The following is an 18,062-nucleotide window of genomic DNA, read 5'->3' on the forward strand; positions in this document are numbered from 1 at the left end:
CGTAGATAAAAAAGACATTTTTTAAAAGTCAATTTATTTTATATAAACATTTAATAGTGCAGCACCAGATTGTTTTGCAATATTTTGACTGGGTAGTTTACCTTCTACGTAATGGTGTAAAATGAAATAGGGCAGAAGCGACTGCGTTGAAGATTAGCTGGTCATCATGCTGAGTCGGCCGGACGCGTTTGAAAGAACTAAAAATATGGAAGAACTACTTTATACAGAGGCTTTCTCTATCCGTCAACCAACGTAGCAAACACACTCTTAAAGATAAGTTATAAAATGAGTCACATGAAGAAGGCAATTAAGACAACATTCTGTTGGGGAATATAGGTACCGATAGTAGTGATAGACAAGTGAACGTCCACAACAGAACTGAATGTGCTATAATCGCTCGGATCTTCAGCCAAGCGTAAAGAAAATACGATACCCGCCGACGCCATCGTCGTCGTCGTGATATTACGCACTTCGTAATTTACCGGAAATATCGTAACAGCGCTTTTCAGTAGGGCTCGTCAGCTTGTTGCTAGTTGAGTTGACTTACCATTAGACATCTTTCGCTCTAGCATTAGTCAGTTGTTATAAGTCTGTTAACGTTTGAAAAAAAATTATACTCAATTTTACCAATGGCTAGCGACGATAATAGCGTTTATTGTTTTGGAACATGGTCGATTGATCGTCGTAGTTAGCTTACCTAACAGAAAGTGTTATATTGTCCAGGAAGCCTTGGCTTTTAAAAATAATTAAAATACCGGTAGTAGGCTACTTTAAATCAAAACGGCCATATTAGCTGATCAGCATATTATGGAACCTGAGACAATTTTTTTTTTCTTTTTTGTGATTGTTTTGTGACATTTTCTCAGGCTTAGGACTACGACTGTTTACATATAATACCACATTTTGCATTCAATGGACAAACTGATGTACATTTACTTTATTCTATTGGCAGTTTGCCTACCTAATTTTGGAGGTAAGAACTAAGGTACGATTTGGTATCGTGTTAACGTTGTAATCGGATAATTTATTAGCTTATAAAAACAGGAAGTCGGCTTGGCTTCGCGAATAGCCGTTTTACACTGTTCCTAACTTACAAAGTGTTGATATGCTTTAATCAACAAATTAATAAAGGGCCTTACAGACCTTGATGTAACAGTGCAAAACTTCTTTAACGAAAATTGAGGAATTCGCACGGGCATGGTACAACATAAAATTAACAAATGTGAGTTAGGGTACAGTTTGATTTACTCGATCGTTACAAAACATATGGCGCTTCGTACAGCATATTATACGTACTATTGTATTAGCCCTTTTGTACTATTGTATTGGCCCTTTCAAGTATTGCGATTTAGCTGAAGTCATGTCTAGTCGCCTGGACGCGCTCTCGCCAGGGCACTAAGAAATGACATGTTGTATAGAAGGAGATTATTTTTTAACGTGGCAAAGAGTAAAAAAAAACACAAGCCTGGTTTATCGGATTAGGTTTAGTTCGAATTTCGATTTTGTGTATCTCTGATTTAGACAAATGTAGTGAACAGTATTTACTGTGTCTTTGTTCAACGGCGATTTGCAATAATCCCTACCTAACGATGTGCCTTGTTTTTCTTTCAAGTTTTTGTAGCTGATTGTCTATTAGATATGCCGAAAATATTAAATGAGCTTTTCAAGAGTTTTGCATAATACCGAAAAATAAAAAAATGACTGACGGCCCAAGACACTAATGCAGTTGTACTTCATACAACAATGTGTTGTTTAAATCAATGTACAGTATGTTAAAATAAAATATTTTTAGTTTAAAATTTGTCAAAAGGGAGTCAAGAGTTTTGCATAATACCGAAAAATAAAAAAATGACTGACGGCCCAAGACACTAATGCAGTTGTACTTCATACAACAATGTCTTGTTTAAATCAATGTACAGTATGTCAAAATAAAATATTTTTAGTTTAAAATTTAATTTGTCAAAAGCTTAATTTTATAGGTCAAAATTTATCATTTTTAAGTCAAAAATAATTGCCCTATTTAAATATTTTTACTGCACATTCAAAGCTTTTTTAACGTTTTTTAACCCCAGTAAACTATGAAATTCTGTAAATACCTTTAATCGTACTCAAGATTTTTATTCCAAAGAGTTTTAAATTTATTCCATCGTAGATATTACTGCGTATTTGGCCATATGATGTCGTTAGCCCAAAACTCAAAATACTACGGTCTTAAAGATATTTCCGCTTAAGATAACGTTACTTTTTTGTGTGTTTTCCTTTAATCCACTGCTTAAATTAAGCCCGACATTCCAGTAAAATAATAATTTTGCTTCTCCTCCTAATTATTTTGTTGCCAGTTTAATATCCTGAATTGTATTTAGACTAAGATTGTTGTAGTATATTAGCGCCTTAAATTAAACGACAACATTTGGTTTATTGATGTTACTTGTTTTATGACGTTACTTTGCAACGCTATCTCTAATCGTTTTTACGCGTCCTCTAATGAAAAATAATTAATCGTTAAGGTAAAAAATATACAACCTTCACCCCAGCTTACATTCAATGCCAGAATGGTACCTTGCAAATATTATCATGCCAAGTATTAATCAATTAATTCATGTATCAAAACTTTTAAAATCCTATAGCCTGAAGAAAGCTTGGTATTTCATATGGTTTATGGTTTAGCAAAGGTCATTTCAACAGGTTAAAAAATCGGATAATTGTCTTTTAGTCGGGCAAGACCAACCAAGTAGGCGATCGACCCGACTGCCACGCATGACCTCAACCTCAAGCAATTGCACGATTGGACAGTTCACCTGCAATAACGGAGTATGTTTAAACCAATCGCAAGTTTGCGATCAACACAACGACTGCGGTGACAGAAGCGACGAAAGACTATGTGGAAATAGGGCAACTTCATGCTGGGCTTGGCAATTAACCTGTTCACCTGAAAACCACTCCTGCATAAATGGATATTTTCAGGTAGGCCTATGGAATAGTACCAAACCAGAGTTCTTTTAAATAAACTAAATTAGAGTAAAAATGTAATATTTACTTGATATGTATTTGAAACATAAACTCAACGATTCCCACGATATTATGCCCATTTACACTGTATCAACCAGGGCTACGTAGTCGGACGCGGGACTCGGGACTCGAGTAAGACCACGTAAAACTACCATAGTCCGTCATGCGCATGCACTGCACAGTACCACGTTTTAAAACTGATATGGCCGCCAACTGGAAATTGTAAAGGTGACATAGCATATGGTGGAATATTTTCCAACCATGTATTGTAAGTGAATGAATTAATTAAACAACACCCTTATAAGTTGATTGCTGAACATCCACGTTATTTTAGTTACGTAAATTGGCGGAATCCAGGCTGTAGAGTCAGGGCCGGACTCGTGACTCGACGAAATCGCACATTTGACCGGAGTCGGACTCTGGACTCGGGAGTCGAACTCGGGTTAATTTTAACCGACTCCGCAGCCCTGATCAACCCAATATATTAAAGCTAAAGTTTAAAAACACCCTCCGTCGCTTGAAATCCACTTTGGCGCACTTTTATGATGGGTGCGCTTTTCGGTTTGAGAGTCTAGATTGTTCCAAAATAGTTCGAGCGGGCCAATAATATTGCCTGCTAAAACCTCTACCAAAGTGTAAATTTAACTCAATGTTCTTTTATGTTTTTCTGTACAGTGCGGAAATGGAAAATGTATTGACTTTAACCTTGCTTGCAATCGGCAAGATGATTGCGGTGATAGGTCGGACGAGCAAAGAGCCGTTCCTGGACTTAAATGCACGTATGGCAGCGCAACGGACATATGCGTGTTGCCGCAACGTTATGTAAATGACAGCCAAGTGTTCTGTGCAGATGAAGCTGACAAGTGCTATAACGACGTCGGTGAATTTCTTTGCTTTCAGTGTTTCAATGAAAGACACATAATATCGAACCGACAGGTATGGAAACTATTCGTTTAGGGTATTCACAATATGGACCAAGGTTTAAATTTTTCCGGCCCGCAACGTATTTCAATACAACGTTAATAACTAGTTTATTAGCAGAAATATTTGTCGAATGCAGTTATAAACTAAATTTTAAATATACTTTAAACTAAACGTTGTTTAAAAAAAAAGCTTAACCTACTCAATATTTTGTGAAATATTTTTTTAAGTTTTCTTCGTTCGATAAAGTTTACTGAAGGTTTTAAATCCGGTAGCGATTTCCAATTCTTATTGCAATTATCCAGCCCTTTATGAAAAAAGTTAGGCGAACCCTGATTTAGGTTAATGTGCTATACTCACATTAAATATTTACAAACCTCTTGGGAAGCGGTGGCGAAAATTTTTTTCGCAGTAGATTGGTATGGCTAACAGTTTTATCTTGGTTCATTAGTGCATCACAAGGCCTCCAGGTCGCTTTGTTAATGTAAAACAAAGTAAAGTATTTTTTTCGCTTCACGCGATTCGACTGGGTTTTAGCTCCATATTTGCGCACAAGTTAGCTCGAGACGAGAACAACAGGTGTTTTTAAAATTAATTAAAAAAGTTGGGATGCTTAAAACTTAACATATATCTTGGATCCTTCCTTATTTTCGTAGTGGTTTTACGTAGGGGGCTTTATAAGGCCCTGTAAACTGTATTTTGGGCCGCAACAAAAAAAAGTTTGCCGACCACTGCCTTCTTAGACCATGAAAATTACATAAGTAGGTTAGTAGGAGATACATAAAATTGCATAATAATCGTCACGAACACAATAATGGGTCCGCAATTTTTGGAAATGCGCTTTTAAGCCTATATACCCCGAAATGTTAACTATTAGTTTTGCTTTGAGCTTGTTATAGTTTTGTCTTCGGCTTGGTTTACCAGTCGCACAAAAACACACGTGTTTTTCTCCAAATTTTAATGTAGAATGACCTGCTTTAACGCAGTAAACATGACGCCATTTTGGGGGCAATAAGGTTGATCTAACAATAAAATTGTAATTACGAGCTATAAATTTGCTCATTAAAAGCCTACAATTAGAATATAATTTGTTAATTGCCTTTGTTCTTAAATGTTTTCACCTGGCGGACCCTTTTCCTTCCTTGAATTAATTGAAAACCCAGTGAAATTGAAAACAAATGAATTTAAACTTATCATGTAAATTATTACGTAAAGATACAAATCTGTGGCAGGATTAATTACTTGTGTCTGTAAGAATTATGAAAAATAAAACGCGTCAGACTTAAAGGAATATGCAAATTGCCAAAAGTACATGTATTCGAGTGTAACTTGCAAACAAGCTTCTTGCTTAGCATTAAAATTGTATTATGCAAACAACTTTTTTATTGCAGGTATGTGACGGAGTTTTTGACTGTACCGATCTCTCTGACGAATGTGTATGCGAAAACACTGGTACTATGGAGGTGTGCAACAATGTCTGCAAACATGGAAACACCTGCAGACTTGGGCAGTTTGAATGCGATACCAATGGAAATACAACACTAGATATAAACCGAATCTGCAATAGAAAGCGTGAGTGTCCCAATGGAATCGACGAACGATTTTGTCGAAATTCTGCTTCTTCGCAGTTGGTTAGTTGTCCGGGAAACGCAAGAAACGAATCGATTCTGACGGCGTACGTTTGTGATGGTCGTCCAGATTGTTACGACCTGAGTGACGAATGCGGAGCTGGGTGCGAAACAGAAAAACCGTTTTGCAGTCTTATACCTCTGTTTCAGTCGTCTACAAGTTTGCGAGTTTGGTGTAATACCGAAACAGGGAGGGTCTCTATAACACGTGATGAAATATGTGACGGCATTTGGTCGCCGTGTAGTCCGCGCATTTACGAGGAAGAAAGCAACTGCACGTCTCGGTTTTACTGCAAAAGTAAAAATTATATTAGTATTGAAATTTCGCTTGTTTGCAACGGTTACGAAGACTGTGATGACGGATCAGATGAGAGAAACTGCACAGATCGATTTTATTGCACCAATGGCACAACACCTATTTCTGTACAAAACAGCTTTAAATTTGACGATTTTTGGGACTGCTCAGACGGAAGTGACGAATGTCCAACTGATTTTTTGGCAAACAATGCATTCTCGTCCCGCAATGAAATGATAAGCAATTTGTTTTTAAAAGTTTGGCTGTGGTTTATGGCATTTATGGCGGTAACTGGGAATTTGTTTGTGATAGTCAAAACAATTAGGGAATTTCGAAAGCTAAAGGACTCTTCAGAGGTGAGCAAAGCAAATCATTTTTTAATCTTCAATCTTGCTGTCGCAGATATTTTGATGGGCATTTACCTTGCCATTCTAGCTGGATATTCGATATGGTTTTCTGGAAACTACTGTTTTGAAGACGAGAAATGGCGAACTGGAAACGTTTGTAAGCTTATTGGCATACTTTCTGTTGTATCCAGCGAAGCCTCTGTTTTCATTCTTTCCGTTCTTACCGCTGTACGATTGTTCACAATTTCGAATCCTATAAGATCGCGGAACTTAAGTCTGACGTTTATATTGGTGGCGGTTATCCTAGCTTGGGTGTTGGCTGTTGTCCTCGCAGTTCTACCAACTACTGCGTTTCTGGCGGACGAAGTTACCGACGGCGCGTGGCTGCCTAGCAAGTATTTCAACTCAACTTTAATCACGCGTCAGAAAGCCACTAAATTTAGCAACGAAATAGCAATATACTCGCCGACTGCGAAACCTCTAACCACAGACCAAAACCAAGTACTTCCCTGGTCAGAAATTCAGGACTACCTATCAAATCACAGCTCAGGAAATGCCATTCGAGGACTTTTCGGCTTTTATTCCCTAAATAGCGTTTGTGTATCCAAGTTGTTTGTGACCAGAAATCAACCTGGATGGCAGTTTAGCATCTCCATTATTTCAATAAACTTTGGGCTGTTTTTATTTGTTGCTTGTGCCTACTTTGCTATCTATAAAGTTTCTACTAAGTTCTCCGCTTCTGCAGGTGCAAACGACCGTGGAATGCAGATGCAGGTAAGGAACTTAAGTGGTTTGTGAAGAACTACCGGTACTATACTTATTTCTTGCATTTGTTCTGTGCCTTACCGGGACTTTTAGTGTACAATGTTTTCCATGTTCAAAACAATTAAAATAAGTGTAATTAAATATTTAAATATTTTTGTTAGTTTAGTCGTTTGATAAAGTAAAGCGTTATAGTGTAACCCAAAAAAAGTTTGCGTTACCTCTCTCATTTAAAGAGTTTTGGGGTAAAAGCGATCTAAAAATTACATTTGTTTTTTTTTCAGAGGAGAATCATCAAGTTAGTAGTGAGCAATTTTGCTTGTTGGGTGCCCATCTGTATCTTAGCCTTTATTCATTTCTCGGAGGCGGTTCATCTTGATGGGGTGGTTTACGTTGTTACCGCGGTGGTGTTGCTGCCAATCAACAGTGTACTTAATCCGCTTCTTTATTCAAATGTTTTCGAGCGTTTGTGGAAGAAGTCGCGTCCACTCCGTACCTATATTAAAAGTTCCTTGCGATGCAAGCGCTCATTTGGCAACGATCATAGCAACAGCATAGCTATGTCACGACGAACCCCAGTGGTCTCCTCGACAGAAAACGTTGCAAGCAGGATGACGCACATTACGCCTTCGGGAACTCCAAACTTAAGCGAACGCAAATGAGCAATCATCGCTTACCTCATATGACGTTATTGCCGAGTAAAACCTCACTATTTGTACATCATTGAACTGTGCACTGTTGTTCTATGAAGACATAATGAAACAAGATACACTTGTTGTTTATCTCCTAAAGCAGGGATATCCAGCATTTTATTATAGTGGGCCGCATTGACACTTGAAATAATTTAATGGGCCACAGAACCTAATACGTTTCAAGATAAAGTATTGCCCTTTAGAGTTATAACGGGCCTTTAGAACTATATATATATATTTTTTTACCCATACTATACTATTAGGGCGCCCCTAAAAGCTGACTGGTACATTTTAATTAGGCTAATATTGAACGTTTAAAATACAACTTGGGAGTGAAAATGACTAGCGGGCCGCACAAAAATTTCAGACGGGCCGCAGGTTGGACATTCCTGTCCTAAAGGTTACCTGAATTGTTTTACCGTTGAACAAAATTAGTAAAAATAGGCTCAATTTTTGCTAAATGTAAAAGTGAAAAAACACTTATCAACATAGTCATAGAGGCAACCCGGAAGCATAGCGCGAACTACAGTTTACTAAATATCTGGGTTACCACGAAAACATCATTGCGACGCATATTAACCAGAACTTTCTCAACACGAAATACCCTTCCTAGAGCATTTGAACGCCACGTAAGAGACCATCAAGTTCACCATGGAACCCGTAAGGACGGTTGCATACCGTTCCACGTATTGGTGGGGCCAGACGCCTCACAAGCGATCCGACGGACCTTGCCCACGAATTATCGCACGTGCGCGCAGCTCTACGCCGTAATGGATACCCCAAGTGGATGCTTAAAGAACCTCGTCGTAAATCAGAGACCCGACGCCAAACGGATGGATTTGTAGTGACCCCGTGGATATATTTGACACAAAGGGTGTGGTTTATTGTATTCCCTGTGCGAAATGTTCCGCAGTGTACATTGGGGAGACGGGACGAGCAATCAATACGAGAAGGAAAGAACATCAATGAGATGTCCGGCAACATGATGCGTCGAAATCTGCTTTGTCCAGTCACGCGACAAAGCAACGTCATGACATCGAAGTTGAATGTGCTTCTATTGTAACTCGAGAAGGAGATTACCACCGCCGTGTCTTCCTAGAATCCTGGGCGATACACAATCATGAAAATACCATGAACGTTTAGCAAGACACATTTCTGGCACCTTCTTATCTATTTTTGTGCAGTAGCGGCCATTAGAAGGCTGCAGCCGGTCATCGCGTTCTCACGTTATTTTCGCCTTGTTACCCTTTTTCGCCTCGTTTTTCCACCTTGGTTTTTCGTCGTTTTTCTTCACTGTATATATATACCTTTCTGCAAGGTTACAGGTTAATTTGCCCTGAAGAAGATTGCCTGAATATGTAATCGAAACATCGGCACAGAATGAATATTTGTCAGAAGAACCCTCTTTAAAATTGATATAATGCATGGCAGCAACAGTATATTCACTGCATTTTAGGTTATTACGTGGTACAAGGGAAAAACTACATTCAATCTTCTATAGAACATGCTATGTTCTATGTGCTTTTTATAACACGTTGTAGTTCAGGGGTTATCACACATTCAGAGACTATAAGAACCACATTTGTTACTTCATTAAACCCACAGAATCACACCATATATTGACAGAAATAACTATTAACTCAATTTTAGATTAGTCACCTATCACTTTGCCCAGCTATATTGGTTTTAAATGTTACGCACCAACAATATTGAATAGCCTATTAGTAACGCGAACTGTTATTCACACTAGCACTAGAGCAGGGGTTCTTAACCTTTTTTCCCTTATTACCCATTTCTGTCCAGATCAAAGTCCCATTACCCAAAATCTTATTTCATTTATTTTGCTATTTTGCCATACTAAAAATATAAAGCAGCGTTATTCAACAAAATATAGCTAGCACTAACTCTAAATGTACGCTTAGCAATACTACTCTAAACAACTTCACTAAGAATCCCTTGAAAAATAAACGCTAACAGCAACGCAAATAGCTAGGCTAGCGGATAAAAGAAAGATCTTAATATTCTGTCAAATAAAAATAAAATGCGTAAAACCGGCGACAAAAATGATCACTATGACGAAACAATTGTAAACATTATAAAAGTCACTGTGCTTGTGAAGTAATAAAGCAACTTTACCACTCACAGCTATGACATTGTTTGTTACACCTACAATTCTAAATATCCTAGTTCAGCTGATTACCCACCTGTCATCCTGAAATTACCCACATGTGGGTTAAGAACCGCTGCACTAGAGGATTTGATGAATAAATGCAAGAACATTTTCGATTAAGCGTTTAAAATATATATTGATTTCGTTCTTTCGTATATTTAAAAAGTTTGCGAATCTGGTTTACAGAATTTATCTTAGCCATATTGAACAAAGTCAGCCATATATGAGTATAATTTTTAAATTAAGTTTTGTTACTTATATTGGTTAGATCATTTCAACTAAATGACCATAAGGATAAATATAAATCCAGAATTTGTTTAGGAAGCAACTTTGATTTTACTTGTCACAACGATTGCGTCTTGTATCTAAACGCAACTACGGCAACATTATTTACAATACTATAGCAATTAATTGATTATGATTTAACAATGACATTTCTCAATTCTGATTCTTCTCGGAGCGCGACAAATAAGGGCTCGAGCAGCTAGATGTTTATGGAAATAAAAACGAGAGAGCTACGTAATACAGTCATATAAAAGACTACACGTCACGTCTAGTTAGTTATCCTAAAATTTTGTTAATTTTTTGCGTTGCAGTTGCGTTTAGCTCGTTTTTCGTGGTGCTTTTTTTATACACAAATATTTAAGTAAAAAACATTTGTTGCTATTGCTGGATGAGTCGCAAAATCAATAAAATGGTCGTCGTGATAAAAAAACAACTCAACAACCACTGCCATAGCGTATTAGCAAACCGATGTTGATAAATGGATGTGTTCTCTAATAATGAGATTATGTTATCTATGCGTTTTGTCCGAAATACGAAGAAAATGTGTTGATGCTGAGCAAAAACCGTTGTTTACGTTTTATTTTGGAATATCCTGTATAAGCATATATCGTTTGGTATGTATATCCTTTGATGAGTTTCGCATATTAAAATTTTAAACAAATTTTTATTTGATCGCTGGTTTCGTCAAATCTTATAAAATTTAGTTTGTAACACTTTAACTTATAGTTACTACTCATATAGGTTACAGGAAAAAAATTTAAGCCAAGACCGCCAGATTAGATAAAATATAAAAATATAAAAAATAAAATATTTACAAAACAATTTGATTGTTGTATAATGAATAAAATGCTTATTTATAGGGGTAAATTTGAAGTTTATGGTGGCAAAGTAGCTCAGAACAATTGGAATTGTTTATTCATTATTCTAAAATTCAACTATTCAGTTAGAGAATGTCCAAATAAAGTTAAAAAGTGGTCCAGTACAAACAATGACATGGCAAGAGGACTACATAAACGCGTTGAATGAAATCGTCAGTTTACATTGCGCCTTTTTTGTAACGGCATAAAATGTTGTGACAGTCATGACATGATGCGCATCGTCTTATTTCGCACGGCGGGCAAAACACCTCGGTAACATACTACAGCTTCGAGGGAGCAGGAAACGGGTTTATCCGTTAACGGTGAATCACCCTATGTCTACGTACAGCAATTTCTTGCTCATCAGAAGACTGATAGCTACTGCAAATATAATCATATCGCATTACGTTTGATGACAATAGAATCAAAGTAGTTGAAGCTCCACTGAGCCAAATAGTGGAACGGTCCTAATTCTTACGTGACAACAGACACTTATTTTTTCGAGTGAGCAGAGTATGTGAGAACCTTTCTAAAAGCTGCCAGTGTTGTCATGTTTCTCAGCGTTAGGAGAATGTATCAGACCAATTGCGAGAAACGATTAAGTGAGGTTCGTGTAAAATAATTGGAGTGGAAATTAGGATGAACAACCCTCATATTTAAACAGAGGACATTTATTTTAATCAAGAATGCATAGACTAAGGCCGAATATATGAAAGCATGCTCTTGTTCAAGACAAATGTTACCTCAATCGTAGTTTTCCTGGTTTTCTTGTTTCGGCCTTCCACTACAGGTAACTCTATAGGCTAAGCTTTATTTAATATATGCAATTAAACTTAAAGATAGCGTATATTTATTAACATTTGGACAACAAAATAACAATATGATTGCCTGGAAAAATGAATATAGTTTGCAAAAAAGTGCTTTGTCCGCTTGACAGGCTTTTTAGGCCAGGACTAGTTGGCACCAGATAATTCCCTACAAAACCCAGAATTTTGCTGACTTTTACTATATAATGTATTTTTTGCTTTACGCGATCTTGTTTTATATTCTAGTGTGTTTTTGACCGTTTTGTGAAAATATTTTCAGCCCAAAAACATGTTGCGCCGTGTGACCCAAAAAAACTCTCAAAAGTGCAATTCCAACCAAATTTTACAAATGTCATATCTAAAAAACATTTGAATTTCTGTTTTGTGTTCAGTGCTTCACGTTTTCTCTTAAAATTAAGATTAGAATAAAATGAACTTGCATATTTGCGCACGACTTCGCCCGAGAACAGCGGGTGTTTTTAATATTCGTTGTTTTATGACGTCAAGTAATGACGTAACTGATGACATCCTATCTAAACATTTATATGCCGCATCCAAACTAATATTTTGGATCCACCCTGATCAAAGCAACCTTTAGTATTAAACTATGTAATTTGATAAACAAGAATTGTGTTTTTCCATACGCAGTCTCCATGATTTGTACATCGAGTGAGTACCAATGCAACAACGGCAACTGTATTCCCTCGAGTCAGCTGTGCAATTATGTCCAAGATTGTGAAGATGGGAGCGACGAGATGCGCTACTTGACTGGATTTAAGTGCCGACTCGGTGAAAATAACAACACTTGCGTTTTACCTCAGCAACTCCTTTACGACAATTTCTCTCAGTGCGCAGATAGCTCGGATCTTTGTCGAACAATCAATGGCGTTTCAGAATGCCAAAAATGCCGCTATTCTAATATAACGATTGCCAAATCGCAGGTAAATAGTAAAACATTATTAACTAAGAATTGAAATGTATTAAATATGGTATTTACACTTAAAAATTTAGATGTGTGATGGAGTAATCGACTGTCCTGATCTTTCTGACGAATGTCTTTGTGAGAACACGAAAGCACGAGCTATTTGCAGCGGATTACAAGTAGGAAACACAATTTCGTGTGGCAACCAGACGAACATGACAATCTCTTTCAGCAAAGTGTGTGATGGGATAATAGATTGCTCCAACAGTTGGGACGAATTATTTTGTAGAAACACAGCAAGTTTTGCAACAAAAACGTAAGATGATTTACACTTGTAAAAGGCAACAAATACATTGACAACGAAACACTATCAATTGAGATATTAAAATTCACTTATTATTATTTTGATTTATAAAAGATTATTTTATCATTGTATCCGACTGGAAAATATTTCAGTTAAACGATTGTTTTATCATTTTAAATACAACTTAGTTATCTAACTAGACTTTTAGGAATATCAAAATCAATGTCTGACGTTATGTATTTCCGTACGTTATAACGATAACGTATAGTTTTAGTTTTATTAGAATGATAAGAGGACGATTTTCGTTATTAAAATATGGAAAACAATCATAATAGAACATTTATTTCGATTAAGTGTGGCAACTGTATTCACAATAAAATAATGTTATTAAAAGTGTAAGCTTGAATTAAAAAAGAGAGTTAAAAACCTAATTGGGTTATGCATTATTGCTACAATATTGTCGTATTATATAATAAAACAAATGTTTTGCAGTTGCTTGGGTTATAAAGGAAATTCCACTATCGCATTCCCTTGTGATGGAATTCCGGAATGCTTGGATCTGTCGGATGAGTGCGACGCTAATTGTTCAACAAGCCCAAATTTCTGTAGTTTAATTAAAACTAACTTGTCTTTTGATAACCAATCATTTGTGTGTTCAACGAGCCGAGGGGGTAATATAACATTTCATGCATGGGATATATGTAATGGTGGTTGGGTTGCCTGTGATCCAAGGTTACCACAAGAAGAGGAGAGGTGTCCAGCAAGGTTTTATTGCCCGGAAAAAATGCCTCTCAGCATTGAATCTGAGCAGGTAAACACCATGGTTCCAACTACTTTCTGCTTGGACCGATATAGCATTGTTCATATAACCGTAAAAGTACCATTCTGTGTAAATCCTGTTGTATTAAAACAGTGGTTTATCACAGGGGTCCGCAAATACTTTTAACCGCGACCCAAAATTATTAGTACCGATCGAGGTCTCGCGACCCTAATACTTCGAGTTGTTTTAATGCAATAGCTTTACTAAAAAAAAACACGGTAACTTATTGTGTTTCTACTTATTAAGACAAATCTGTGTTATGCATTTTGTTTATTTTTAAATAGAAAGGGTTCTGTAGCACAACTGAAAAAAAGCCTTTACTTTTACTACTTGTGATGTCTCATTCGGATGACAAATATGATTTAGTAACCAATATGGGTTCCAGGGGTTGCAGCCCCACCAACTCCTCGCCATAACCCCCTAAACCCTCGTCGGCTACTCAACTTAGTGCAATGATTACTGGCAAGGCTTATAATGAATTTTTGGCGCGACTTACTAAAAATGCCCGACGTCTCGCAATCGTTTTAGGAAACTCAACATTATAAGCTCAACATTATAAGGCTTGACTCTTATTTTTTCAGGGGCAATATAAATTTTAAGACAGAGGTCGGCAACCTTTACCAAGTCATGGGTCAAACCAAACTTATCAAGTTCTCGGAGGACCGTATTAAATTTCTATTTGTATCAATTTTGTAATAAAAATATGTGGCCTTTAAGCACTTTAATATAATAACTCTTAATCAGGGACGGACCTAAATGTTTGATGCAGTGAAAACGAGTCTAGTTGTACGACAACAGGAAGCAACGCGCGTAGCGCCCAAAAAATGCGTTTGTTCGGTTTAAATTTGCAAACCCATTCATTTACAAGGAGACGTGACGAGGGTTTCATGCTACGAAAAATTTTCTACTTATAGTTGTCATGCGCACGTCATCTTGGTTTGAGAAAACTCCTTTTGGTTTTGAGAAAACTCAAAACGCAAATATAATTCGAAATCAAATTAGATACGCGCGAAAATTTTGTGCATTTTTGTATAGTTACAACAGTTAAAAATATTGAGCATGGCCTTGTGTACCGTTTGTAAAAGAGTTTGCGGGCTGGATGATTTTCACTTGGATCCAGCCTGCGGGCCGTATGTTGCCGACCTCTGTTTTAAGACATGATGTAACAAATTTAAACCAAAACGCGATATTTTAACACAAGGACGTTAAATATCCTGCTTTGTCCAGCCTAACTCAATGCGCCAAACGCAACTATAGATTGGCAAAACTTTTCATTTAAGAGGATGGACGACGCTTGACCACACAAAAAACATATTTCCGCAAACATAAAGATTCGAGTAAAGCGTCTTATAATAGCTTGTTTATATCGTTAAAGTTCGTGAAAAAATGCATAACCTGGTTAAGCAGTTTATGTTAGCAAAAATGTTAATATTAATAGAGATAATAATGCTCATAACATATCGCGTTAAGCAAAATATTATTTATTGAATTTAAATTTGCACATTTAAATTTTAAGAGAACAACGTGCTTTGGTTACAGAAACCGGATATAAAAACACATACTAGGAAGCAAACCCAGACTGCGGTAAGCAGACCAGTTTGGTGTGGTAATGGCAAAAATAGTGTTTGATTGCAAGCGCTCTTTCCCCTCACCTGGATCGATTGAAGGTCTCACGACTTTTTACGGGGATTAATGTATATCTTTCGCGTGACAATTCGAGTCGCGCTCAAAGTAAGATGACTCTCTTGCATATAATTCAGTGTACTATTGGAAACAATTAAAAAAACAAATATATGCAGCTATTAATAAGGCTTTCGCGACCCAAACTGAACGGTCCCGCGATCCAAATTGGGGTCGCGACCCCCTATTTGCGGACCCCTGGTTTATCATACAACAATCGGGTTAATTATAAAAAAACATGCTAAGTGTAGCAAGTATCATCCATTTTGATTTGATTTTTTGAACCGTTTAGGAAAATAACAGTTTTATTTATTTCTGATTTAGGTTTGCAACGGTATTGTCGATTGCTTGAACGGCTCTGACGAACGCAACTGCCTTAACCGATTTTACTGCCTGAACGGAAATCCCATTTCAGTTCCTCTGACTTATGTTATGGATACACACACAGATTGCTCAGACTCCAGTGATGAATGTCCACCCGCATTGGACAATGACATATATTCATCGCGGTATAAAATGATCAAAAATCTAGGTATCGAAATATGGCTTTGGATCATGGCATTGGCCGGTTTATTTGGAAACTCAGTTGTGTTTATCTATACAGTAAGGCTGCTTAAAGGTGGAGACCTGACAGCAATATCCCGTGGAAATCACTACATGGTGCTAAATTTGAATATTGCTGACATTATGATGTCTATCTATCTTCTAATCCTCGCCATCAAAGCTGTCCAATTTTCTGGTCACTATTGTTTTGTAGATCTTCCATGGCGCATTAGTGTCACTTGTTCATTCATCGGGCCGTTTGCCGGTTTATCTGCTCAAGTTTCACTGTTCACCCTTGTAGTAATGACGTCACAAAGACTGTATTCTGTTTATTGGCCAATAAAGGCGATGACAATCAAACTTCGCTGGATCTATATATCAATTTTGCTGTTATGGATCATTTTTATAACGATTGCTGCCATACCCGCAATTATGCCTGACGTGTTTGTTGATGGGTTGTGGATGCCAACAAAGTATTTAAAAAAACCCGTAGTAAGGTCACCGTTACTTGATTCTTTTGTACAAACAGTGCAATTACTTGATCCATCCGCGCCAAATCCACCAGCCATAGTTGGACTGACGGCTCAAGAAAAATATTTAAAAGAAAACGGCTACCCAGTGAAAGGGCGTTTTGGCTACTACAGCGAAAGCAGTATTTGTGTTCCGCACTTCTTTACTCCGATTGCTGATAATGGATGGCAGTACCCAACGAGCATCGTTTCTATTAACATGATAGCATTTATTTATGTTGCGTTTGCCTATGCTCTTATATACAAGAAAACGACCGCAACGAAACTTCGCAGTACCAAGTCAATGGAAAAAATAAGCCGTCATATGCAGCGGCGCATTACCAAATTGGTGTTTGCCAATTTCGCATGCTGGCTTCCAATTTGCGTTGCCTCATACGTTCAGCTAGCTCTTCCAGTCGAAGTTTCACACCAGTTATTTGTTGTAACTGCTGTGTTTCTTTTCCCCATTAATAGCGTAGTTAATCCACTTTTGTATTCGGACGTTTTTGAAAAACTATATTTTAAATTTAAGAAATGTTTCTCAAGGGTATTTGAAAACGCTTTTGGTGGCAATGCGCCAATTGAATTTAGTACCACTGAATTATAATTTTCCGTTTTTTTAATGAAGTAACAACAACAAAATCGATGTTAAGGCTCACGTCATACATTTTTGAAGGACCTAATGGCAAGTGGAAAACGGAGAACCAGCAAATGTAGACATTTTGCTTTATTATGTTTCAAAAGTGTGTTGTATCTTACAATTGCGCAGCTGTTTAAAAAAAATACGATCATTAACATAAACTTTTTATTATCAACTTAAAAGATATACACATATAGGAAATAAAATATTTTTGGTTACCAGTATTTATATCATAACAAGTTTAATTTTACAGTTTTCCATTCGAAAATACTTTTTCTCAAATTGACTAGAGTTCTTCACGCTGATTGAGGATCGTATATCGGTGCTCACTAGGTTTCATCTTTACGAAAATCGATTCCACACTTGTGACGTGAGTTTCCTTTGTTGAACCACCTGGAATTTCAGTTTTAAACTTTTCTTCGTCTTCCGGCTGTTTTATATGGTTTGGTTTCGATCCATTTGGCTGTAACAAACAAATGTTCAACTTTGAAATTCTGATGGAAACTAGCATGTGAATGACATTGTACATTGTTTAACGTATAAACTATTTATTTTGTCTAAATGTAAATATGGTAACATGATTTAATTTGGAGAACAGTGTTGGCCTAACCTGAATATCAAGCACTTTTTTGCCTGCATTCACCTCAATTTGCTTTATTACGTTTTCAGGAATTTTTTCGTGAAATCCCCTCTGAAAACCAAAAACTCAAAATAAAATATGACATAAACGTCCAGTGGAGGTTAAAGCCACGAAGTGGAATGTTGAGTACTGGAATCTCAGATATAAAACGCGAACAACTATATAGTCACATTAAAAATACTTTCCAGCTAGCTATAGTTTTCAGATACCAATGGGAACATGATTGTGCATA

The 18,062-nt window shown here is 36.9% G+C and overlaps 2 protein-coding genes across 2 annotated transcripts; both read left to right on the forward strand.

The window, feature by feature from the left end:
- The first annotated feature begins 2,757 nt into the window (after positions 1-2,757).
- Positions 2,758-7,624, forward strand: LOC146132955 (uncharacterized). Its single transcript, XM_083397609.1, has 4 exons — positions 2,758-2,964; positions 3,685-3,945; positions 5,322-6,974; positions 7,247-7,624. Exons 1-4 carry the CDS (start codon positions 2,758-2,760, stop codon positions 7,622-7,624), a joined length of 2,499 nt encoding a protein of 832 aa, XP_083253735.1.
- Positions 7,625-11,636: 4,012 nt separating this feature from the next.
- Positions 11,637-17,157, forward strand: LOC146132956 (uncharacterized). The gene is made up of 5 exons (XM_083397610.1): positions 11,637-11,756; positions 12,421-12,713; positions 12,784-13,010; positions 13,491-13,809; positions 15,823-17,157. Exons 1-5 carry the CDS (start codon positions 11,684-11,686, stop codon positions 17,155-17,157), a joined length of 2,247 nt encoding a protein of 748 aa, XP_083253736.1. The 5' UTR covers positions 11,637-11,683.
- The last annotated feature ends 905 nt before the right edge of the window (positions 17,158-18,062 follow it).

The sequence above is a fragment of the Ascidiella aspersa genome, chromosome 9 (genome assembly GCF_963924565.1).
Source record: "Ascidiella aspersa chromosome 9, kaAscAspe10.2, whole genome shotgun sequence".
Lineage (NCBI taxonomy): Eukaryota > Metazoa > Chordata > Ascidiacea > Phlebobranchia > Ascidiidae > Ascidiella > Ascidiella aspersa.